Raw genomic sequence first — 27,292 nt, forward strand, 5'->3', positions numbered from 1 at the left:
GGCAGGCTCTCCCGCTTTTGCGACACCTGGCTGCCACAAGTAAAAGACCGTTGGGTGAGAGACATTTTGTCTCACGGTTACAGGATAGAGTTCAGCTCTCGTCCTCCGACTCGATTCTTCAGAACATCTCCGCCTCCCGAGCGAGCCGAGGCTCTTCTGCAGGCGGTGGGCATTCTGAAGGCAGAAGGAGTGGTGGTCCCGGTTACTCTTCAGCAACAGGGTCACGGTTTCTACTCCAACCTGTTTGTGGTTCCAAAGAAGGACGGGTCCTTCCGTCCTGTTTTGGACCTAAAACTGCTCAACAAACACGTAACGACCAGGCGGTTCCGGATGGAATCCCTCCGCTCCGTCATCGCCTCAATGTCCCAAGGAGATTTCCTAGCATCGATCGATATCAAGGATGCTTATCTCCACGTACCAATTGCTCCAGAGCATCAGCGCTTCTTGCGCTTCGCCATAGGAGATGAACACCTTCAGTTCGCGGCACTGCCGTTCGGCCTGGCGACAGCCCCAAGGGTTTTCACCAAGGTCATGGCTACAGTAGTTGCGGTCCTCCACTCTCAGGGTCACTCAGTGATACCTTACTTAGACGATCTGCTGGTCAAGGCACCCTCTCAAGAGGCATGCCAACACAGCCTCAACGTTACTCTGGAGATTCTCCAGAGTTTCGGGTGGATCATCAATTTTCCAAAGTCAAATCTGACACCGGTCCAATCACTGACATATCTTGGCATGGAGTTTCATACTCTTCCAGCGATAGTGAAGCTTCCGCTGGACAAACAGCGTTCACTACAGACAGGGGTACAATCTCTCCTTCAAGGTCGGTCACACCCCTTGAGGCGCCTCATGCACTTCCTGGGGAAGATGGTGGCAGCAATGGAAGCAGTCCCTTTCGCGCAGTTTCACCTGCGTCCTCTTCAATGGGACATCCTACGCAAGTGGGACAGGAGGCCGACGTCCCTAGACAGGAACGTCTCCCTCTCTCAAGCAACCAAAGCTTCCCTTCGGTGGTGGCTTCTTCCCACCTCATTATCGAAAGGAAAATCCTTCCTACCCCCATCCTGGGCGGTGGTCACGACGGACGCGAGCCTGTCAGGGTGGGGAGCAGTTTTTCTCCACCACAGGGCTCAGGGTACGTGGACTCAGCAAGAGTCCTCACTTCAGATCAATGTTCTGGAGATCAGGGCAGTGTATCTTGCCCTAAAAGCTTTCCAGCAGTGGCTGGAAGGCAAGCAGATCCGAATTCAGTCGGACAACTCCACAGCGGTGGCTTACATCAACCACCAAGGTGGGACACGCAGTCGGCAAGCCTTCCAGGAAGTCCGGCGGATTCTGCTGTGGGTGGAAGCCACAGCATCCACCATATCCGCAGTTCACATCCCGGGCGTAGAAAACTGGGAAGCAGACTTTCTCAGTCGCCAGGGCATGGACGCAGGGGAATGGTCCCTTCACCCGGACGTGTTTCAGGAGATCTATTGCCGCTGGGGGATGCCGGACGTCGACCTAATGGCGTCACGGCACAACAACAAGGTCCCAACATTCATGGCTCGATCTCAAGATCACAGAGCTCTGGCGGCAGACGCCTTAGTTCAGGATTGGTCGCAGTTTCAGCTTCCTTATGTGTTTCCTCCTCTGGCTATGTTGCCCAGAGTGTTACGCAAGAGAAGGGCCGACTGCCGCCGCGCCATCCTCGTCGCTCCAGACTGGCCGAGGAGGTCGTGGTACCCGGATCTGTGGCATCTCACGGTCGGCCAACCGTGGGCACTGCCAGACCGACCAGATTTGCTATCTCAAGGGCCGTTTTTCCATCTGAATTCTGCGGCCCTCAACCTGACTGTGTGGCCATTGAGTCCTGGATCCTAGCGTCTTCAGGATTATCTCAAGAGGTCATTGCCACTATGAGACAGGCTAGGAAACCAACGTCCGCCAAGATTTCCTCCCTAAGGTGGTATCCCCTTTTCATCTCAATCAGGACATCTCCTTACCCTCGTTTTGTCCTCATCCAGTTCACCAATGTGAAAAGGATTTGCACTTGTTAGATCTGGTGAGAGCACTCAGACTCTACATTTCTCGTACGGCGCCCCTGCGCCGCTCCGATGCACTCTTTGTCCTTGTCGCTGGCCAGCGTAAAGGGACACAAGCTTCCAAATCAACCCTGGCTCGGTGGATCAAGGAACCAATTCTCGAAGCTTACCGTTCCTCGGGGCTTCCGGTTCCCTCAGGACTGAAGGCCCATTCTACCAGGGCCGTGGGAGCGTCCTGGGCCTTGCGACACCAGGCTACGGCTCAGCAGGTGTGTCAGGCAGCTACCTGGTCGAGCCTGCACACTTTCACGAAACACTATCAGGTGCATACCTATGCTTCGGCAGATGCCAGCCTAGGTAGGCGAGTCCTTCAGGCGGCAGTTGCCCACCTGTAGGACGGAGCCGTTACGGCTCTATTATGAGGTATTATTTACCCACCCAGGGACTGCTTTTGGACGTCCCAATTGTCTGGGTCTCCCAATTAGGAGCGACAAAGAAGAAGGGAATTTTGTTTACTTACCGTAAATTCCTTTTCTTCTAGCTCCAATTGGGAGACCCAGCACCCGCCCCTGTTTTTGTATACACATGTTGTTCATGTTAAATGGTTTCAGTTCTCCGATATTCCTTCGGATTGAATTTACTTTAAACCAGTTTATAATTTTTTCCTCCTTCTGGCTTTTGCACCAAAACTGATGAGCCCGTAGCAGTACGGGGGGTGTATAGGCTGAAGGGGAGGGGCTTTACACTTTTAGTGTAATGCTTTGTGTGGCCTCCGGAGGCATAGCTATACACCCCAATTGTCTAAGTCTCCCAATTGGAGCTAGAAGAAAAGGAATTTACGGTAAGTAAACAAAATTCCCTTCTTTAGGAGGAATGTTCCCCAATTATTTTTGGAGCTAGTGTGTGTATTTTATAAGTATGGTGCAGGTTCTCTTATAAAATCTTGCTGATATTTATGACTTAGTATTTGATGGTTACTTTAGGCTTCTACAGTTCTGCAAGAAAATGACATTTCCTGTAACTGAAGTACACACGCTGAAAAACCTGGCCAAAGGCATTCTGGAGGAGCAGCGAAGAATGGAGGCGAATAAAGACACTCTGAAATATCTGAACGTAGGTGCTGCATTTACTGAATGCCATCCTTAGCTTCATCCCTCTAATTTCAGGTAGTAATTGATCGGTAACTTATCTGGATCACTGTAATTGTATGGGAATGCCATGAACATTTAGCTGGGAAATTGCAGACATCTCCAAGCTCTAAAGGATTTGCCTTATCAAATTCACTGGTGGCGTATTGCTCTCATGTGCCACCAATGTGCAGTTGGCTGGGTGTGGTGGAGGGCGATGTCTCTGATCCTCACCAGAAATTATAGTGACTACTGTTGGCCCCATTTATCTTTTTCAGGGCACATGGACAAACCTAACGACTACAGAAGTGGTTGATGGTGCATGTTGTTTATCTTGTGCTTTCTCCTTAGGATAACATTAATGAAGCTGTGGACACTGAAAACAAGATAGAAAACTCTATAGAGGCTTTAGAAAAAATGGTTGAGACCTTGGATGAACAAGAATCCGAAACATCCCAGCCCCAAGTATGTACTATTCACAATTAAGAAGTAAAAAGCAGCATGTCATGGCAGCTTATGGATGTATAGATAGTTATCAAGTTATGGCGAGACGAATCATTCACATAAGTGGGCACCAGTTGTTGAAATTATATAGAGCGATGGAAGGAAGAAGAGCGAGGAAAAGTATGTAAATTTAAAATATAACTTATATTAAATATATTAGAATGATATAATGTAGACTGTGTACCATCACCCATCCCCTGTAGACTGTGAGCCTCGCGGGCAGGGTCCTCTCTCCTCCTATACCAGTCTGTTTTGTACTGTTAATGATTTTTGTACGTATACCCTTTTTCACTTGTAAAGCGCCATGGAATTAATGGCGCTATAATAATAAATAATAATTATATAATTGTTAAATAGATTGCATAAACTTATTATTTGCAACTTGAAACGTGCTCAACGACACCGTAATCTTTCAACAAACGTCTCCGGATAATGTAACAGATGATAAAATTGGGTTTGTAAGTTTCTTATAGGATGATTAGCCAGCTACAATATAATATAATCATGTTGTCCAACTATGCTGAGCTGAGCAGTTTCGAGTTAATATTAACCCCTTTACACCTGAACACGAATGACCAGGCCATTTTTTGCAATTCTAACCAGTGTCACTTTGACATGTTATACTGTATTTTTCGGATTATAAGACACACTTTTCCTCCCAAAAATGTGGGAGGAAAATGAGGGGTGCGTCTTAAAATCCGAGTATAGCTTTACCCGGGGGAAGACCTTTCTGTGCGGCGGCCGGGTGCCTGTGGCTGCGTGCGGGCAGCCGGGTGCCTGTGGCTGCGTGCGTACGGCAGCCGGGTACTTGTGCTAGCGTGCAGGCGGCAGCCGGTGCCAGTGGCTACGTGCGAGCGGCAGCCGGGTGCCTGTCGATGCAAGCTGCCTCTCTGTGCGGGTGAGCGGGCGGCCTGCTGGCTGCCACTCTGTGCATGCAGGCGACTGTGCGGCAGGTTTCCCAGTGTATCCGCGGTCCCAGTTTCAAATAATGGTGCCGGCAGTCAGCGCGTGCGCAGATGGAGCCCTCGGCTCAAGGCGCCATCATTTGAACCGGTACCGTGGACAGATTGGGACACTCACCGTACCGGCCTGCTACACCACTCGCTGCTGCTGCCACTACTGACCCACTGCGCCTGCCGCCACGGACCCGCCGCGCTTGCTGCCGCCACTGACTGCCTCTGCCACCACGGACCCGCCGCAGCTGCCAGCTCAACCTCTGCCTCCTGTGACCCCGTTTCACCATCACTGCCGCCCCCCTCCGGTAAGACAACACCGGAGTATAAAACAGACCCCTTTTTTTTTTTTACCTTTTTTTATTTCTAAATTTGGGGTGCATCTTTATAATCCGGTGCGTCTTATAAAGCGAAAAATACGGTAACTCTGGAACATTTCAATATATCCTAGTGATTCTGACACTGGTTGTTTTCTTGACATATTGTACTTCATGATAGTGGTAAATTTAGGACAGTATTTTTTGCGTTTATTTGTAAAAATATCAGAAATTTGGCAAAAATTTTGCAATGTCACACAAAATAGTTTCTAAATAACATTTCACATGTCTACTTTACATCAATGCAATTTTTCAAGCATAGTTTTTTTTGTTTATTAGGAAGTTAGAAGGGTAAAAAAAGTTCAACGGCAATTTCTCACTTTTCCAACAAAATTGACAAAACTATTTTTTTTAGAGACTACGTCACATTTAAAGTGACTTTGAGAGGCCTAGGTGACAGAAATACCCAAAAGTGACCTCATTCTAAAAACAACACCCCTCAAAGTGCTCAAAACCACATCCAAGAAGTTTATTAATGCTTTAGGTGCTTCACAGGAACCAAAGCAATGTGGAAGAAAAAAATGAAAATTTTACTTTTTTCCACAAAAATGTTACTTTAGTCATAAAAATTTGCATTTTTTCAGCGCTCTATTGGGAGACCCAGACGATTGGGGTATAGCTACTGCCCTCCGGAGGCCACACAAAGCACTACACTAAAAAGTGCAAGGCCCCTCCCCTTCTGGCTATACCCCCCCGTGGTATCACGGGTACTCCAGTTTTCAAGCTTTGTGCGAAGGAGGTCAGACATCCACGCATAGCTCCACAGATTTTAGTCAGCAGTAGCTGCTGACTATTTCGGATGGAAGAAAAGAGGGCCCATATAGGGCCCCCAGCATGCTCCCTTCTCACCCGTTGATGGTGTTGTAAGGTTGAGGTACCTATTGCTGGTACAGAGGCTGGAGCCCCACATGCTGTTTTCCTTCCACATCCCCTTGTAGGGCTCTGTGGAAGTGGGATCCTGCCGGCCTCAAAGCTCTGACGCCGGGCTCCATCCACAGACCCATAGAACCTGGTGGATGCCGAGCAGGAGTACCATCAGGGACATGGCCCTGCATCATACAGGTACTCTGTGTCCCCGGCAGGCACAGACACACTCCGGGCTGGCTGGGTGTTGTAGTGCGCCGGGGACCGTAACGCTAGAGCTAGTGTTCCTACAGTTTAACTGGGGGACTTTTTTCTGTGTGTGGGAACGCAGCGCCGACCCCCGCTGGACCGGCGGCGCTGCTGTGACTTTTAGTTCGCCGGGGACACGCCGACCGCGCTTTTACGGCGGTGGCGTTTATAAATCTAGTCCCCGGCTTTTGCGGCCTAGGACGCCGGCAGCTCCGATTCATTCCCGCCCCCACCCTGTCAATCAGGGTAGGGGAGAGACGCTGTTTCACGGCAGCGACGAGGGCTGGAGCCTGATTTACATGCTCCAGCCCTCTCACTAGGCACAGAGGGAAGCAGGCTTCCCGCTCTTAGCCAGGAACGCCCAGGGCCCGCCCCCCCTCCTCTCTCAGGACGCCGGCAGCCATTACATGCATGTCTGGCTGGAGGAAGGACGCAAGGCTCTGGGAGACCTGGACTAGGGGGCTTTGGAGATCACACACCCGCTCTTAAGCGGGCGGTAAGCGGCTTTTCAGCTGGCCCCTCTAGTGCCTCAGTGTGTATTAGTGTACTGTGTCACTGGACATATATAAATTTCCTTATTGCTTGCACTGTGAGGTCGCTTCCTGGCTGTATACCCAGATCACTCTGAGGAGGCAGCAACATGTCATCCGCAAAACGCAAGGCTGCCAAGGCTAGGGCTGTGTACACTGCGTGTGCTGCATGTGGGGCTGCTCTACCAGCAGGCTCCAAGGACCCCCATTGTGTGCAATGCTCAGATCCGGTGCTGCTTCGCCAGCCGGAGTCAGGAGAGATAGTGACCCAGGCTGAGACGCCTGTAAGTCCTGCCCCGGTGTCAGGGACAGACTTTGCAGTTTTTGCGGATAATATGTCTGTGACTATGACAAAAATCCTTGAAACTTTGCAATCCATGCCTGGGGCTCAGTCTATGGACACGGCGAGGTCTCTGTCCTCTAATCCCCCTCAGTTGGATTTAATCCAGACTGCAAGGGGGTCCCCGGCTTCACAGGCTGAGTATTATGACTCAGATGATAGCCCCAGCCACCCTAAGCGAGCTCGCTGGGAAAGACCCTCAACGTCATCACACTGCTCAGGGTCTCAGCGCAATCAGTCTCCCTGTGATGCGTCTGATGAGAGTGATCAGGAGTCTTATCCTGGAACCCCTCTCAATCTGGATACCCCGGATGGGGACGCCATGGTAAACGATCTTATCTCAGCCATCAATAGACTGTTAGATATTTCTCCCCCAGCCCCTTCAGCAGAGGAGGCAGCTGCAGAGCAGGAGAAGTTTCGTTTCCTCTATCCCAAGCGTAAATTAAGTGCTTTCTTGGATCACTCTGACTTCAGAGAGTCAATCCAGAAACACGACGCTCATCCAGAAAGGCGTTTCTCTAAACGTTCTAAGGATACACGTTTTCCTTTTCCCCCTGATGTGGTCAAGCGCTGGACCCAGTGTCCAAAAGTTGACCCCCCGATTTCCAAACTTGCAGCTAGATCCATAGTTGCAGTGGAGGATGGCGCTTCACTTAAGGATGCCAATGACAGACAGATGGACCTTTGGTTAAAATCTGTCTATGAAGCTATCGGCGCGTCGTTTGCTCCAGCATTCGCAGCCGTATGGGCACTCCAAGCTATTTCAGCTGGTTTAGCAAAAGTGGATGCTATCTTACATCCAGCGGTGCCGCAAGTGGCGTCCCTTACCTCGCAGATGTCCGCGTTCGCGTCTTACGCTATCAATGCGGTCCTAGAATCTACCAGCCGCACCTCAATGGCGTCCGCCAATTCGGTAGTTTTGCGCAGAGCCTTGTGGTTAAAGGACTGGAAAGCAGATGCTGGTTCCAAAAAATGTTTAACCAGCCTGCCTTTATCTAGAGATAGACTGTTTGGCGAACCATTGGCTGACATCATTAAACAGTCCAAGGGTAAAGACTCTTCTTTACCACAGCCCAGAACAAGCAAACCTCAGCAGAAAAAGTGGCAGCAGAGGTTTCAGTCCTTTCGAGGTTCGGGCAAGACACAATTCTCCTCGTCCAAAGGGACTCAGAGGACGCAAAGAAGCTCAGATTCCTGGCGGGCTCACGCGCGCCCCAAGAAAGCAAATGGAGGAACCGCTTCCAAAGCGGCCACCTCATGACTTCCAGCTCCCCCCCTCCGCATCTCCGGTCGGGGGCAGGCTCTCCCGCTTTTCCGTCATTTGGATGTCACAGGTCAAAGACCGGTGGGTGACAGACATTTTGTCGCGCGGGTACAGAATCGAGTTCAGTTCTCGTCCTCCAGCTCGGTTCTTCAGAACCTCCCCACATCCAGACCGAGCAGATGCCCTGCTGCAGGCGGTGGACTCCCTAAGAGCGGAAGGAGTAGTGGTTCCTGTACCGCCTCAGGAACAAGGGCGAGGGTTTTACTCCAATCTCTTTGTGGTTCCAAAAAAGGACGGCTCGTTCCGTCCTGTTCTGGATCTAAAGCTGCTCAACAAACATGTGCACGCCAGGCGGTTCCGGATGGAAACCCTCCGCTCTGTCGTGGCCTCAATGTCTCAAGGAGACTTCCTTGCCTCAATAGACATCAAAGATGCTTATCTCCACGTGCCAATTGCTACAGAACATCAACGTTTTCTACGTTTTGTGATAGGAAACGAACATCTTCAGTTCGTAGCTCTGCCATTCGGTCTGGCGACAGCCCCACGGGTTTTCACCAAGGTCATGGCGGCAGTGGTAGCAGTCTTGCACTCTCAGGGACACTCGGTGATCTCTTACCTAGACGATCTACTTGTCAAGGCACCCTCTCAAGAGGCATGCCAACTCAGTCTACATGCTACACTGGAGACTCTACAGACGTTTGGATGGATCATCAACTTTCCAAAGTCGAATCTGTCTCCGACACAGTCACTAACGTATCTTGGCATGGAGTTCCATACTCGAGCAGCGAGAGTGAAGCTTCCGCTGAACAAGCAGCGGTCACTACAGACAGGGGTGCAATCCCTCCTTCAGGGCCAGTCGCACCCCTTACGGCGCCTCATGCACTTCCTCGGGAAGATGGTGGCAGCCATGGAAGCAGTTCCCTTTGCGCAGTTTCATCTGCGCCCACTTCAATGGGACATTCTCCGCCAATGGGACGGGAAGTCAACGTCCCTGGACAGGAAAGTCTCTCTTTCCCAGACGGCCAAGGACTCTCTACAATGGTGGCTCCTTCCCACCTCATTGTCTCAGGGAAGATCTTTCCTGCCCCCATCCTGGGCAGTGGTCACGACAGATGCGAGTCTGTCAGGGTGGGGAGCAGTGTTTCTCCACCACAGGGCTCAGGGGACGTGGACTCCGCAGGAGTCCACCCTTCAGATCAATGTTCTGGAAATCAGAGCAGTGTATCTTGCCCTACTAGCCTTCCAGCAGTGGCTGGAAGGAAGGCAGATCCGAATTCAGTCGGACAACTCCACAGCGGTGGCATACATCAACCACCAAGGGGGGACACGCAGTCGGCAAGCCTTCCAGGAAGTCCGGCGGATTCTGATGTGGGTGGAAGCCACGGCCTCCACCATATCCGCAGTTCACATCCCCGGCGTAGAAAACTGGGAAGCAGACTTCCTCAGTCGCCAGGGCATGGACGCAGGGGAATGGTCCCTTCACCCGGACGTGTTTCAGGAAATCTGTCGCCGATGGGGAGTGCCGGACGTCGACCTAATGGCGTCCCGGCACAACAACAAGGTCCCGGCATTCATGGCGAGGTCGCGCGATCAAAGAGCTCTGGCGGCAGACGCATTAGTTCAAGATTGGTCGCAGTTCCGGCTCCCATACGTCTTCCCACCTCTGGCACTCTTGCCCAGAGTGTTACGCAAGATCAGATCCGATTGCAGCCGCGTCATACTCGTCGCCCCAGACTGGCCGAGGAGATCGTGGTATCCGGATCTGTGGCATCTCACGGTCGGTCGACCGTGGTCACTGCCAGACCGACCAGACTTACTGTCCCAAGGGCCGTTTTTCCATCAGAATTCTGCGGCCCTGAACCTGACTGTGTGGCCATTGAGTCCTGGATCCTAGCGTCTGCAGGATTATCTCAAGGAGTCGTAGCCACAATGAGACAGGCTAGGAAGTCAACGTCTGCTAAGATCTACCACAGGACGTGGAAGATTTTCTTATCTTGGTGCTCTGCACAGAGAGTATCCCCTTGGCCATTTGCATTGCCCACCTTTCTTTCCTTCCTGCAATCGGGGTTGGAAAAGGGCTTGTCGCTCAGTTCCCTTAAAGGGCAAGTCTCGGCACTGTCTGTGTTTTTTCAGAAGCGTCTAGCACGTCTTCCTAAGGTGCGCACGTTCCTACAGGGGGTCTGTCATATTGTGCCCCCGTACAAGCGGCCGTTAGATCCATGGGATCTGAACAGAGTACTTGTTGCTCTGCAAAAGCCGCCCTTCGAGCCTCTAAAGGACGTTTCCTTTTCTCGACTGTCACAGAAAGTGGCGTTTCTTGTCGCGATCACATCGCTTCGGCGAGTGTCTGAGCTGGCAGCTTTGTCATCCAAGGCTCCTTTCCTGGTGTTCCACCAGGACAAGGTAGTGCTGCGCCCCATTCCGGAGTTTCTCCCTAAGGTCGTATCCTCGTTTCATCTTAATCAGGATATATCCTTGCCTTCCTTTTACCCTCATCCGGTTCACCGGTATGAAAAGGACTTACGTTTGCTAGATCTGGTGAGAGCACTCAGAATCTACATCTCCCGAACGGCGCCCATACGCCGTTCCGATGCACTTTTTGTCCTTGTCGCTGGTCCGCGCAAGGGATTGCAGGCTTCTAAAGCCACCCTGGCTCGATGGATCAAAGAACCAATTCTAGAGGCCTACCGCTCTGCGGGGCTTCCGGTTCCTTCAGGGCTAAAAGCCCACTCAACCAGAGCCGTGGGTGCGTCCTGGGCATTACGTCACCAGGCTTCGGCTCAACAGGTGTGCCAGGCAGCAACCTGGTCCAGTCTGCACACTTTCACCAAGCATTATCAGGTGCATACCTATGCTTCGGCGGATGCCAGCTTAGGTAGAAGAGTCCTGCAGGCGGCAGTGACATCCCCGTAGGGGAGGGCTGTTTTTTTGCAGCTCTAACATGAGGTATTTCTTTACCCACCCAGGGACAGCTTTTGGACGTCCCAATCGTCTGGGTCTCCCAATAGAGCGCTGAAGAAGAAGGGAATTTTGTTACTTACCGTAAATTCCTTTTCTTCTAGCTCTTATTGGGAGACCCAGCACCCGCCCTGTTGTCCTTCGGGATTTTTTTGTTGTTTGCGGGTACACATGTTGTTCATGTTGAACGGTTTTTTCAGTTCTCCGATGTTTCTCGGAGTTAATTTGTTTAAACCAGTTATTGGCTTCCTCCTTCTTGCTTTGGCACTAAAACTGGAGTACCCGTGATACCACGGGGGGGTATAGCCAGAAGGGGAGGGGCCTTGCACTTTTTAGTGTAGTGCTTTGTGTGGCCTCCGGAGGGCAGTAGCTATACCCCAATCGTCTGGGTCTCCCAATAAGAGCTAGAAGAAAAGGAATTTACGGTAAGTAACAAAATTCCCTTCTTTCACAAGGGTAATCAGGAAAAATGCACCATAAAATTTATTGTGCAATTTCTTCTGAGTACTTTTGATATGATTTTATATGGTGGAAATAAATTGTTTAGGCCACACGGCAGAGCTCAAAAGGGAAGGAGTGCCATTTGACTTTTTGAAAGCAAAATTAAGCTGGAATCATTAGCGGACACCATATCGCGTTTTGAGACCCCCTGAGGTGCCTAAACAGTGGAGCACCCCCACAAGTGACCCCATTTTGGAAACTAGACCCCTCAAGGAATTTATTTAGCTGTTTGGTGAGCACCCTAAACCCTCGGGGGCTTCACAGAAGTTTACAACATTGAGCTGGGAAAATAAAAAAATACATTTTTACCACAAGATTGTTACTTCAACCAGATACCCTTGTGGGAAAAAGAAACCTATCAGGAAAATTGCACCAGAAAATGTATTGTGTAATTGCTCCTGACTACGCAGATACATAATATGTGGTGGAAATCAACTGTTTGGGCACACGGTAAGGCTCAAAAGCGAAGGACAGCCATGTGACTGCAAAATTGGCTGGAATCATTAGTGGATGCCATGTTGTGTTTGGCGAGCCCCTGATATGCCTAAACAGTGGAGTTCCCCCACAAGTGACCCCATTTTGGAAATTAGACCTCTCAAGGAATTTGAGATGTTTGTTAAGCACCTGGAATTCTCAGGGGCTTCACAAAATTTTATAACGTTGAGATGTGAAAATGACTAGGTTACAGGAGATAATGAACCATACAATTTGTTGTGCAATTTCTCCCAAGTAGGCCAGTATTCCGTATGTGGTCCAAAATTACTTTTGAGGCACAGTACTAAGTAAAGAAAAAAAGGTGTGCCATATTGGAGTGCAGATTTAGTTGAAATGGTTTGCGGGTGCCATGTCACATTGGCAGAGCCCCTGAGGTGCCAGAACAGCAGAAACCCCCCCCACAAGTGACCACATGTTACAAACTGCAACCCTCATTGAATTCATCCATGGGTGCAGTGAGCATATTGACACTACAGGTGTGTTACAAAATTTCCATTGTGTGAATCACCTGAATTATGTATTTCAGAGATGTAGATGGAAACCCCAATGCAAGTTCTCAGCATACAGCACAGGATAAATGTGAACTGATCCAAAATGTTCTGTACCAAAATTGCCACCAAATACTGTAGCATTCAACTAAACCCACAAGAACACAAGTCCCCACGCAGATCTGTCATTGGCTAACGGAAATATAGTGGGCTTCCATATTACTGGTAGCACTCTCTTGAAAAACGCTATAGCTCACCCACTCACTAATGAGGCAGCAGAGATAGTCTGTACTCTGTTTGGCCTCTGTTCAGCGGTGTCCGTCTTTTCAAAGGTGAACAAAACTGTTGATGAACACACTTTTATGCACGCCTAAAAAGAGGCATAAAGAGATAGACACCGCCAGACCACAGGTCAAAGTGACTCACTCATTGCAGTGAATTTTCTGTGGGAAATTTTGTCTGAATCACGTTTTTCACAGATTTTGGCTTTGTGCTCAGCATTTGCATACGCTGTGTCCAGGACACAACATGTCTTGTCCTGTGGTGACGCAAGTGTTCTCTACAGGAGACCACAGCTGCCCATGCATACTATCAGGGTTTGGGGCGCTGTGGACTTTCCCAGCTGAGGACACTTGCGTTTCTGCAGCATAAATTGACAGAACGGTAAGCTACACCACATGTCAGTTTACACTGTTGAGAAAAGAAGCACAGTTGGCATGGGAGTTCTATAAATGCATCCACTGTGCTTTTATTGGACAACGCAGTGGTTTGGACGCAGTGAAAACACACTGCATCCAAAACACTGCTATTCCTAATTGTGGGCATGCACCATAACATGTAATCCCGGTGCAAGCGCTCAGTGTAGAGCGCAGGATAAATATGAGTCATGCCGTACTGCAATCTTTTAGAGGCAGAATAAGCATAAATCAATAGCGGGTGTAGAATTGGCATTATTTATTTTTTACACTGTTTACCTTGCGGTATAAGTGATTAGGCAGCTTTAGTCCTCAAGTTAGTACAATTACAGCAATATTAGGTTTATTTTTTTTAGGTCTGGCTACTATTACACTAAAACACTTTTTGCAAAATAAAAGTTGTTTGCATCACCAGATTTTGAAGGCTATAGTTTTTTTTTAATTTTTCTGCTGACAGTCGTTTGAGGGCTTGTTTTTTGTAGGATGAGTTAGAGTTTTGATTGGTACCTTTTTTGTCCACATATTCGTTTTTGATTGCTTTCTAATCCACTTTTTGTTAGGCAGAATCAAAAAAAAACAGCAACTCATGAACAATTTTGTTTTTTTCAGTTAGTTTTTTTTTAACGCCGTTCACGATGCCGTAAAAGTGATAAGACAGCTTTATTACTTAGGTTAGTACCATTACAGCGATACCACATTTATGAAGTTTTTTTTTTTTTTGTTTTGCTGCTTTTACACCTTTAATAACTTTTTTATAGGAAAAAAATAGTTTTTGCATTACTGTATTCTGAGAGTTATAGCTTTTTTATTTTTCTGCTGATAGAGTTGTATGACAGCTTGTTTTTTGGCAGGACAAGATGACGTTTTCGGCGCATTTTTAATTTATATTCGACTTTTTATTGCGTTTTATTCCATTTTTTTTCTCAGCTGTATGATGAAAAGACAGTTTTTGCTACTTTTTTTTATTTATTTTATTTACGGTGTTCACTGAAGGAGATAAGTAGTGCGCGGCGATACCAAGCATGTGTACTTTTTTATTTTTGGGAGGTTTTTTTACACAAATATAACTACTTATTGGAATTTGTTTTTCTTTTTTAGTTCTTTATTTTCTAATATTTTTCCTTTTTTTTTTTTTTACTTTTTCACTTAGTCCTTTTATGGAACATTACTCCACATGACTCTGATCGCAGCTACAATGTTCTACAGTGATCGATCACTATCAGAGCTGCACTGAGAAAGCCTATGTGATGTGATCATGCTGCAGACATGATCACACAGTATTTCCGCAGTCAGGCCACCCGGAAGTCGTCATGACCCCTCTGGGGTCCCCATTGGAGGGGAGAGGGGGCGCGATCCGTCTCCCAATCCCTTTAGTGTGCCACGATCAATATCGATTGCGGCACTTAGGGGGTTAAACAGCCAGGAACGGCGCAGGCACTGTACCTGGCCGTGAGGACCGAGGCTCGGCTATCGAGTAAGCAGACCCCCGCTGTGATCGCAGGTGCACAGCGCCTTGTGCCCCCTGCGATTGTCAGGACGTACTGGTATGTCTTTGGTCGATAAGTCACCTAAATATAGGACGTACTGGTCTTTAGCAATAATACAGATTTACTAGCTGTAGTTTCTGGCGTTTCCTTTGATAGTAACTAAGTCTCTCTCTCTCCCTCTCTCCAACTCTCTCACTTTCTCACTCTGTCTCTCTCCCTCTCCCGCTCTTTCCCAGTCATATTAACTGACACAAAAGCTTCTAATACTAAGAATGTCCTTCATTGCTTATAGTAACTAATCAGAGCTCCTGTTAATGACCTGTAGCAAAATAGAACCGATAACGGTTCTATAATACAAGTGAAATTGATTTATTGGAAACCAGGGTATATAATTATTAACTATAGATTATATTGTATATACATATAAATTTACTGAAACCGTAGACATTTTGACCCTATAAAATTATAGATGTATTTCTTTATGAATAATAGGTTAGCACATAGGGAATCCCTTATTACCAGTCTAATAGGCAACCAGAGTAATAATATTGAAATTAATGAAGATGAGAATGTTAGATTAAATGAGATAGATAGGAAAAACATGGCAGACCTGTTCTCTGATTATGAACGCAATTGCAAACTTGAAATCACCAACCATATTAATAAAATGTTTTTGGAAAAATATTTACTGGACAATGTAATACCAACAGAATTTAAATTTAATCAGAAACCACTCTTCCCTAATGATAATAATTTCACAATTAAATGGGAAAAATATTTGCAAGAATGTTCACAAGGGCTTATTAAAATTACTATAGGACAAAATAATTTAGAAATTGAAAACGCACTAAAGAAACTGAACAAATTAAAATTAACATTAGACCTGTACTCTCTATCGTATGATTACAAAGAAATAGACCTTATATTAAAAATGACATTGAACAAATATGAAGAAGAATTAATAAAGAAAAAAGCTATAAAATACTTAAAAGACAGATATGAAAATAATAAGGATAGTGACACTATGGAAATTGACAATAATTTTAGGAATCCAGAAATTAATAGTGATTACACCACTTTAAATACCGATATAAAAAGTTTAAGAGGAAAAACGAGCAGAGAATTAACTAAAGATAAATCCAATAAGAATAAAAATAAAAGTACCAAAAATATAAAAAATATAGAAATCAACAGTTGTTTAACATCGGAAAAACAGAGGAACTACTATGAAATTCACAAATCCAAATTAAAAAATGGCAGAATAAACAGTAAAAGATGCGACACTCCCACCACGGAAAAACCACATTTTCAAGATACCGACATAATCTCTAATCACAGTAGCCCTATGAAACGCAACGGGATTATATCTACAAATAAGGATGAAATCCCGCCAATATCATCTATTATAATGGAAAGGATTAACGATGACAGGGATGAAATCCTCAATACAGAAATAGCCATAACACAAATTAGTGACGATATAAATAAATCTAATGGAGGAGATGAGAATAGTATTCAGTTACTCGATCTATCTCTATTCACAATACACGGAGATAATGAATCACATAACCTCCTACAATCAGGTACATCCCCTCCTAAAATAGAAAAACCGATCAGCCCTCCAAGGGAAAGCAGTCTTAATAAACCAAATAATATAAATACTATGAAAATTACTCATTATTTTCGGGTGGCCCCAGGACAACACTTCAAGAGAAAAAGAGAAGGAGAGGATGTAGAGGAGGAACTAGATGTAACCAGGGAAGAAATAATGAACGATCAGAAAACCACTCAGAAAAAAACAAAAATTCAATAGATGAAATAAAGAGACAACCAAGCACACTTAACAGAGATAAATTAATATCATTAAACGGATCAGTTAAAAACCAAAAAAGCCAAATAGAAATAAATGAATCAAAAAATAATAATAAAAATAAAAATAAATCTATAAATATAACCGGGATTTTCAACATTTCCAACCACAATTTATCAGATGGAGAAAAATCCCTCTTAGGTCATGGCTTATCCTTCAGCCCAACAGCAGGATTGGATACATTTTCACTTTATCTTGATTTAAATGAATTTTTCAAAAAAATTACCATCCAAAGACACTTTTTAATTGAGGAAAAAGGGAAAATAGGACAGCAACCTTTAACAAAACAGGATACCAACGAAACAAAAATAGAAATGAATACTAAACATGTTGCTCCTAAAAACCCAAGGAGTAATTTTTATCCACTACACCATAAAGGATCTCAGATTGAGACATTTCAACAATTAATATTGAAGGACATCAGATCCTTCAATAACACAATAACAAGAAAGAACCTCACTAAAGAAGAACAAAGGGCTATTACAACATTACGAGACAATAAAAACATTATTATAAAAAGAGCAGATAAAGGGGGAGGGATAGTAGTAATGAATAAAACATGGTATGTAGATGAAGGAAAAAAGATTCTAAATGATAATGATTATTATTTACCCCTGGACAAGGATCCGTCACCCCAAATCCTAGAGGAATATAACGTGATTATAAAGGAAGCCTCACAAAATGGAATACTAAATAAAAAAGAGAAAAAATTCCTGGATATTACAAAATACTCAATACCATATTTCTATTACCTACCAAAGATACATAAAGACCCGATTAACCCACCAGGACGCCCAATCATTTCAGGGGTTAATTCGATAACCAGTAACCTATCCCACTATGTGGATCTGTTTCTACAAGATTACGTGATAAAGCTAGAGTCCTATTTAAGAGATTTAACCCAACTAATTAGGGAAATATTGGCCCTACCTCCATTGAAGAACAGTGTACTCCTTACAATGGATGTTTGTTCACTATATAATAATATTACACACACCAGGGGTTTATCAGCCATTGAAAAGGCACTACTAAATGATATGGAAATCTCAGCAGAACAACGGAATTTCCTTCTAAAAGCAATACAATTTATTTTAGAGAACAATGTATTCACCTTTGAGGGTGCCTATTACCAACAGATCAGGGGATGTGCGATGGGGACGCGATTCGCACCAAGCTACGCCAATCTATTCATGGGTGCGTTCGAGTCCGTCTACATCATTAATTCTATTTTTAAAAAACATATAGCACACTACCGTCGTTTCATTGATGACCTCTTCATTATATGGAAAGGCCCATTAGAAGAAATAACAGAATTTATAGAGGACATCAATAGAAACGAATGGGGTTTATCGCTTACAGCCACCTACTCCACTAAGACTATTCAATTCCTAGATTTACAGATAAATTTAAATGAAAATGGAATAATTACAACATCCACACATTTTAAACCAGTAGATGTAAATAGTTATTTAAAATACAATAGTGGACACTTACCGAGATGGCTCAGAAATATACCATATGGGCAGTATAGAAGAATCAGAAAGAACTGTACGGTAGATATAGACTATATGAATGAGTGTAAAATACTGAAACAAAGATTTCTGGAAAAAGGATACCCCAAAAAATTAATACAGGATGCATACAAAAAAACAAATCCTCTGACTCAGAAAATATATGTACAACCTAAACAAGTGAATGACAGAAATAAGGAAGATAAAACCAAACTTTCTAAATGGAGTCTTGTCACTACATTTTGCCAACCCAGAACCCATATTGAAAAGTTAATTAAAAAATATTGGTTCATATTAAAAAGTGACCCTATATTAATAGATCATATACCAGATAGACCTATTATTATATATAAGAAAAATAGGAATCTGGGTAATTTAATTGCACCAAGTAATATGATCCAAAAATCCCTAGCTGTTAGGATGAGCAACCCAAACCAATGGGGATGTTTCCCATGCCATACACCGAAATGTCTATGCTGCAAGGTAATCACTAAGGGAGAAAAAACTTATATGTCAAAAACCACAGGGGAAACCTTTATAATAAAACAAAGGTATGATTGTCACTCCACATATGTAGTCTACTTATTGGAGTGCCCCTGCGGTATCCAATACGTGGGAAGAACTATTCAAGAATTACATGCAAGGTTGAACAAACACCGGCACAATATAAAAAATGGATACCCTTAACACAGTGTATCAAGACATTATAATAATGTACACAATAGGGACCCAAAAATGAAACTCACAATAATAGATTCTATTGATAATAAAGATCCAAGGGCATTGAATAAGCTTATTAAAAAGGAGAGCTATTGGATCTTTAAATTGGGTACACTAGCTCCGGAAGGCCACAATGTAATGCTAGATAATGTTGCCAAACAATGATCACAATTATAATGACTATATAATTTAGAAAATAAAATAATAGGCAAAGAAAAAGTTATGTACGGGATAGCGTGTGTAAGTATATGTATGTGCATACATGCATATAGGGAGATATATGGAACTATGTGTGTATGTGTATGTATATGTGTGTGCTTATATACGTGCATATGCATACATCAAGAATTAAACGAAATGTATAAATAAAATAAAATTAAAATTAAAATGAAGAAAAAAAGAGAATAGAGGGAATAAAAATAAAATATATAAAAAATTTATCACCAATAAAGTATATGTATAAAAGGGAAAAAATATAAATCCATATAAATTGATACTGGTAATATTTGCAAATACAAGTATGTAAAACATAATTTGGATTAACAAAGAATTTGGGAATTAGGATCCTTCTATTCTCCTTCATTAGTGTTTCTATGTCCCTATATATATATATATATATATATATATATATTTATAATTGTGTAGTGCATGTATGTATATGCATACGTTTATTACAACAGGGTAAAGGGCAAAATAGGGTTGAATATAATTTTAATATGTTATCATAATACATGTATTTATTTATAAGAAGCTTGTGTAAACCGTGGTTTCTAATTGACATAATTGTTTTATGGTTTTATTCATTTTATCATGTTTAGAGATTTTATTAAGAAATTCATTACAAATTTATCCGACTTCCATTTTTAAAAAAATCCTTCTAAAAATTTTTTAAAAAAATCCTTTTAACAATTATGGGTTCAATTATCTGTATGTATGTCACACCCATAAACCCCACTCAAGGGGTTGTTCACCTATAAATTTTATGTGCATTAGCTTTTGTTACACCTGAGGAAAGCAAGGGGATCTTGCTGAAACGCGTTGTGAAGTGATAACAAGAGCTTTATCCTTTTAACAATAAAGCCTTATCTTCAAAAGAACATCCAGATTCTGATCCATCACTAGCGCTCAAAGACCGGTTTTCATCACTATTATCCACACTGTAGCAAAATAGAAGCAGAGCTGTGATTGGGTGCTATAGGCTAACTGTCAAAACAGCCAATATATCACCTCACACATTCAAACAGTAAGTACGCGTTTTTTTGGGCGAATAACTGAAAAGCGCGGGGTTAAACTTTCCCCTCAAAACATAGTCTATGATGTTCCCTGAGTCAAACATGAGTCAAATGAGGAGTCTGTGCAAAATGTTGTGATTGTAAATGCAACAGTGCGGAATCCTTTAGCGGACATACACACATACATACACACAGCTTTATATATTAGCCTAGCTGTTGAACCCGGGCGTTGCCCGGGATAGTAACTGTCTCTCTGTCTCTGTCCCAGTCTCTGTCTCTCTGTCTTTCTCTGTATGTCTGTCTATCTGTCTCTCTGTCTGTCTGTCTCTGTGTGTCTGTCTCTCTGTCTTTTTCCCTGTCTTTCTGTGTGTCTGTCTCTTTCCCTATCTGTCTGTCTCTATCCATGTGTGTCTCTGTCTCTATCAATGTCTGTCTGTGTCTATCTCTGTCTCTGTATCAGTCTCTTTCTGAGTCTCTCTGTGTCTGTCTCTCTTTATCTCTGTGTCTGTCAGTCTCTTTCTGTCTTTTTACCTGTCTGTCTTTTTACCTGTCTGTCTCTTTCCCTGTCTGTCTGTCTCTTTCCCCGTCTGTCTCTTTCCCTGTCACTTTCCCTGTCTTTTTCCTTGTTTCTGTCTATTTCCCTGTTTTTGTCTCTTTCCTTCTTTTTGTCTCTTTTCCTGTCTGTCTTTCCCTGTCTCTCTTTCCCTGTCTGTCTGTCTCTTTCCCTGTCTGTCTCTTTCCCTGTCTGTCTCTCTCTCTCTGTCTCTTTCCCTGTCTGTCTGTGTCTGTTTGCCTCTGTCTGTCTTTCTGTCTCTTTCCCTGTCTGTTTGTCTCTTTCTCTGTCTGCCTCTTACTCTGTCTGTGCATGTGTCTGTCTGTCTCTCTGTCTTTCGCTATCCGTCTCCCCACCGACATCTTATTACCTCACACATAAGCTTCTTATACTAACAATTTATTTTGTTCCTATAGCAACCAATTACAGCTCCTATTAATAACCTCTAGCTCGCAGCTCCATTGACTTTAATGGAGGCAGGTTTTTTGGAGAGCAACTGTAAAGCGCGAGGTTAAATTTTCCCGTCAAAACAGTCTGTGACGTTCCCTGAGTCACATGGGGTGTCTGTTAAAAATTTTGGGATTGTAAATGCGACGGTGCGAATTCCTTTAGCGGGGACACACACACACACACACAAACATACACTCAGCTTTATATATTAGATTAGCCCCCGCACTGCCCAGCTCAGCACATTTGGACAACATTCTAGCTGGCTAGTCATCTATAAGTAACTTACAAAGCCATTTTATTTTAAAGGGACATTGGCTATTATCACACAGGTAGATATAATGTTATTATCGTTGGTACATTATCCTGAGACCTTTGTAGGAAGATTACACTGCCTTTAAGTATCAATTTCAACTTGCAAATAATAAGTTTCTGCAATCTGTCTACAATTAGATATTTTAATCTATTTAATAAAAGTTATATTTTAAAGTCACATACTTTTTCTTGCTCTTCTCCCTTCCCTCTCTGTGTATAGGTTATATATGTACCGTGTTTTTCCAAAAATAAGACACTGTCTTATATTTTTTTTGCCCCCCAAAAAAGCACTAGGGCTTATTTTTGGAGGAGGTCTAAGGCTATGTTCACACTAGAAAAATGATTTTTCTTAAGAAATTTCTTAAGAAATTTCTTAAGAGTGCACCTGTGTTAAAAAACGCACCAAAAACGCACCTGCGTTTTAGGTCCGTTTTAGGTCCGTTTTAGGTCCGTTTTAGGTCCGTTTTTACCGCTGGTTGCTCCCTGCGTTATTGTGCCAATTATCTATGGCAAAAAACGCAGTTAGCTGCAGAAAAGAAGTGACATGCTCATTCTTTTTCTTAAGAAAATCTACTGAAAGAATTTTCTTAAGAAAAAAACGCAGTGTGTGCACAGCTAATTTTTTTTGCCATAGGTTTTGCTGGGGAATGTCTGCAGAAAGGTTACAAGAATTTCTCAAGAAATTTCTGCAGCAAAAACGGACCCAAAACGGACCCAAAACGCAGGTAAAAAACGCAGTGTGTGAACATAGCCTTATTCTTGGAGAAACACGGTTGGGGGTAAGTTTACCCCCCAAAAAAGCAGACTCCCCACTTCCCAGGAGACTCATACTCACCAGACCAGGACGTCTGCGTGGTTCCCAGGTCCTCCTGTGATCTCCGGTCAGTGCTGCACGCCGTCCTACCCTGCTGCTAGCTGACACGCTGACACACACAGAAGATCCCAGACACACACACAGCAGATCACACACACAGCAGATCAGACACACAAACACACACACACACACAGCAGATCACACACAGACACACAAACACAGCAGATCACACACAGACAGACACACACACAGCAGATTACAGATATACACAGCAGATCACACACAGCAGATCGCAGGCACACACAGCCGATCACAGATACACACAGCCGATCACAGGCACACACAAACAGCAGATCGCAGATATACACAGCAGATCACACACATCCGATCGCAGGCACGCACAGCCATCACAGATACACACAGCCGATCACAGATGCACACATCCGATCACAGGCACACACAGCCGATCACAGATACACACAGCCGATCACAGGCACACACAGCCGATCACAGATACACACATCCGATCACAGGCACACACACAGCCGATTGCAGACACACAGAGCAGATCACACACACACACACACACATCACATCACATCCAGTACTTACGGCAGCAGGGAATGAGAGCAAGTCACGTGTCCGGCCGCAGGTCCTGTTCGTCGCGCTGCACCGCACTGCCTCTCAGGATTCTCCCAGCGAGAAGAGATCGGTGTCACCGGATGAGGTGTGTATGCGATCCGATGTGTGTGCGATCCGATGTTTGTGTATATGTGTGTGATTTGATGTTTGCGTGTGATCCGATGTTTGTGTGTGCGATCTGATTATGTGTGCGATCTGACTGTGTGTGCGCGATCTGATGTTTGTGTGTGAGATCTGATGTGTGTGATCTGATTGTGTGTGTGTGTGAGATCTGGTGTGTGTGATCTGATTGTGTGTGTGTGTGTGAGAGCTGATGTGTGCAGGTGTGTGATCACTGCAGGTCCTGCCGCTCAGTGTCGGGTGAGTGTAATTGCCGGGTGCCGCTGTGTAATGAAGTGTTCTGCAATATCTGTATCTTTTTTAGCTGCACGGACACTTCATTATGGATCCGCGACTAGGGCTTATTTTCGGGGGAGGGCTTATATTTAAGCCTTTCTCCGAAAATGCTGAAAATCCCTGCTAGGGCTTATTTTTGGGGGAGGTCTTATTTTTGGAAAAATACGGTAGCAGCATTGCAGGTGTTGATGTCAAGCAATGATATACATTTTCCAAAGCCTGAAGAGTTACAGACGATGCCTATATTCACCCGGCCCCAGAATATGATGTATCGGTGCACTACTATCGGGAGATTATTTCTAAGCAGGGTCATACAATCATGTATGGGCAATGATGTATTGTGATATAATATGTAATTACAATATAGTTGAAATTTGGTTAAAAGTTCCATAATGGGATTAGAAAAAATAATGACCTTTTATGATTGAAAAAAAGTTTCACAAAAAAAAAAATCAGTAAACACAATGAAAAACTTTTTTCATGAAGTACGTCAGTAGTAAATATAAATATATATACACAGAGTACAGACCAAAAGTTTGGACACACCTTATCATTCAAAGAGTTTTCTTTATTTTCAGGACTGAAAATTGTAGATTCACATTGAAGGCATCAAAACTATGAATTAACACATGTGGAATGAAATACTTAAAAAAGTGGGAAAGAACTGAAATTATGTCTTATATTCTAGGTTCTTCAAAGTAGCCACCTTTTCCTTTCATTACTACTTTACTCACTCTTGGCAGTCTCTTGATGAGCTTCAAGAGGTAGTCACCGGAAATGGTTTTCCAACAGTCTTGAAGGAGTTCCCAGAGACGCTTAGCACTTGTTGGCCCTATTGCCTTCACTCTGCGGTCCAGGTCACCCCAAACCATCTCGATTGGGTTCAGGTCTGGTGACTGTGGAGACCAGGTCATCTGGCGTAGCACCCCATCACTCACCTTCTTAGTCAAATAGCCCTGGAGGTGTGTTTGGGGTCATTGTCCTGTTGAAAAATAAATGATGGTCCAACTAAACGCAAACCGGATGGAATAGCATGCCGCTGCAAGATGCTGTGGTAGGCATGCTGGTTCAGTATGCCTTCAATTTTGAATAAACCCCCACAGTGTCACCAGCAAAGCGCCCCCACACCATCACACCTCCTCCTCCATGCTTCACGGTGGGAACCAGGCATATAGAGTCCATGTGTTCACCTTTTCTACAAAGACACGGTGGTTGGATCCAAAGATCTCAAATTTGGACTCATCAGACCAAAGCACAGATTTCAACTGGTCTAATGTCCATTCCTTGTGTTCTTTAGCCAAAACAAGTCTGTTCTGCTTGTTGCCTGTCCTCAGCAGTGGTTTCCTAGCAACTATTTTACCATGAAGGCCTTCTGCACAAAGTCTCCTCTTAACAGTTGTTCTAGAGATGAGGTGTGTCCAAACTTTTGGTCTGTACTGTATATTTATTTATTTTATTTATTTATTTTTTTATAGCAGTTTTCATGGTGAGCTGTATAATAAAGTTACATTGTCTATTAAGCAATAATAATATTAAAAAGTGTCTGAAGTGCTTGTTTACGCATTCTGTATTAGCAGCTCTGTATTCTTGAGTCATTATTCCTTCCTTTGGATTCTGTAGGTATAGTATCTTTCATAGCCCGGTGACATGGCGTGGCACAGGCTGTAAGCAGTGACAGGTCGCCCGGTCTGTTCTGATGGCCTATATGTTACTCCTTCTGCCTCACCAGGTGTCATCAGGGTCACTATGTTAAACCTGCCTTTCATTCATTATAGGCCCTGAATGTCGGCAATGTTCTTCAGCTTGATTAATTCTGTGTCTCTGAGTTTACGGCATGTTTAATCACAGTATTTCAAATTTCAGGATGTAATTTCAAGAAATATAGACCCTATGGAACTTCCACAAGGGACATTTGAGGCTCCCACAAGGCAGGTATGTACTGTATGTGTGTATTATGTCATTACACACAAGAGTTTATCATTTATTAGTTATAGGAAAACAGTTTTGATGGTGTTACTTGTTGGAACACAAACCCAACTTGTAGCAATACACATCATATTGTTTATACATGATGGACGTGTAATAACTTTCATCCTATACCTGCTTGGTGTCATGAAATAATTGTTTTATGGGAAATCAGACAATTCTTATTCACAGTACTATGTTTGATATACCCCTTCTGTAGTCACCTCAGTAAAAATATAAATCGCCTTATACTAAACCTCCTGCAGCAGCGCCATTCCACATCCTGGCGACCTTGTGCCTGTGTTAAGTCACATGAGCGCTGCAGCCAATCAGCGGCTGCTAATAAGCTGCTTTGCTCACTCTTCATTGGGTAGAGATGTTAAAGCACCAGTGCAAGGGCTTGTAAAGTCTTTTTATTTTACACTGGGGGCTTTAAGAAGGAGTTGTCCAAGTTGTGTCAGTAAACTCCTACACACTGCTTTTCTCAGTGCTGAGGCTGCTGTAATCACAGGACTTTATCAATTATCATCTATATAAAGACACACACAACTCTTGCATTTCAAGGTATGTAATATTTTTGCCAATATCTCACTAACTGTATCTGTTCTTGAAGGATAGATTAGAACAGGGTAATTAACCCCTTCACTCCCGAGCCTGTTTTCCCCTTCATGAACAGTTTCTTTCAATTCTGACCAGTGTCGCTTTGAGGTTATAACTCTGGAACGCTTCAATGTATCCCAGTGATTGAGTTTTTTCATCACATATTGTACTTGGAGTCAGTGGTAAATTTGGATGACATTTTTTGCGTATATTTGTAAAAAGATCTGAAATTTGGCGAATATTTTGCAATTTTCAAAATATACATTTTTCCAACCATTAAACCAGAGAGTTACGTCACACAAAATAGTTAATAAATAATATTTCCCACATGTCTACTTTACATTAGCACAATTTTTGAAACATAATTCTTTTGTTGTTGTTATAAAGTTAGAGGGGTTAAAGGTTTATCAGCAATTTCTAATATTTCCAACAAAATTTATAAAACTATTTTTTTTACGGACCACATCTCATTTGAAGTGACCTTGGGGGTCCTATACAGAAAATAGCTTAAAGTGACAACATCCTAAAAACTGCCCCCTCTCAAACTGTTCAAAACCATATCCAAGAAGTCTATTAACCCTTCAGGTGCTTCACAGGAACTAAAGCAATGGGGAAGAAAAAAATGTAATTTTTTTACTTTCTCACAAAAATATTACTTTAGCCCCAAATTTTGCATTTTTATAAAGGTAGCAAGAAAATGGCAGGGCTCGGAACATAAGGAGCGCCATTTGAATTTTAGAGCGCAAAATTGTCTGGAGTCAATAGGGGATGCAGTGTCGCATTTGCAGAGCCCGTGATGTGCCTAAACAGTGGACCCCCCACAAGTGACCCTATTTTGGAAACTAGACACTTCAACAAATTTATCTATGTGTGGTGAGCACCTTGAACCTACAGGTGCTTCACAGAAATTAATCAAAAAGAGGAAAAATCCAGCATCTAGGAAAATAGTGAGCTGCTTTTTTATTTTTGCTTCACAGAAATCTATAGCTTGAAAATGAAAAAATACATTTTTACCACAAAATGTTGCTTTAACCCGAAGTATTTCATTTTCAGTAGAGTTACAGGAGAACATGGACCATACAATTTGTTGTGTAATTTGTCCTGAGTTCACCAATACCCCATATGTGGTCTAAAACTACTTTCTTTGTCGCTCCTAATTGGGAGACCCAGACAATTGGGTGTATAGCTATGCCTCCGGAGGCCACACAAAGTATTACACTAAAAGTGTAAAGCCCCTCCCCTTCAGCCTATACACCCCCCGTACTGCTACGGGCTCATCAGTTTTTATGCTTTGTGCGAAGGAGGTCAGACATCCACGCATAGCTCCACAGCTTAGTCAGCAGCAGCTGCTGACTATGTCGGATGGAAGAA

General features: G+C 43.8%; 1 protein-coding gene across 3 annotated transcripts in view; it reads left to right on the forward strand.

Moving 5' to 3' along the window:
- LOC142309938 (centromere protein Q-like) overlaps nt 1-27,292 on the forward strand; it is a 103,370-nt gene that overhangs the window by 67,986 nt on the left and 8,092 nt on the right. For all 3 annotated transcript variants that reach the window (XM_075347408.1, XM_075347406.1, XM_075347407.1), the window contains exons 6-8: nt 3,008-3,137; nt 3,503-3,616; nt 25,220-25,288. In XM_075347408.1, the coding sequence (XP_075203523.1) occupies nt 3,008-3,137; nt 3,503-3,616; nt 25,220-25,288 (313 nt within the window). The remainder of the gene's footprint in view (nt 1-3,007; nt 3,138-3,502; nt 3,617-25,219; nt 25,289-27,292) is intronic.

Source organism: Anomaloglossus baeobatrachus, chromosome 5 (assembly GCF_048569485.1).
Source record: "Anomaloglossus baeobatrachus isolate aAnoBae1 chromosome 5, aAnoBae1.hap1, whole genome shotgun sequence".
Taxonomy (NCBI): Eukaryota; Metazoa; Chordata; class Amphibia; order Anura; family Aromobatidae; genus Anomaloglossus; species Anomaloglossus baeobatrachus.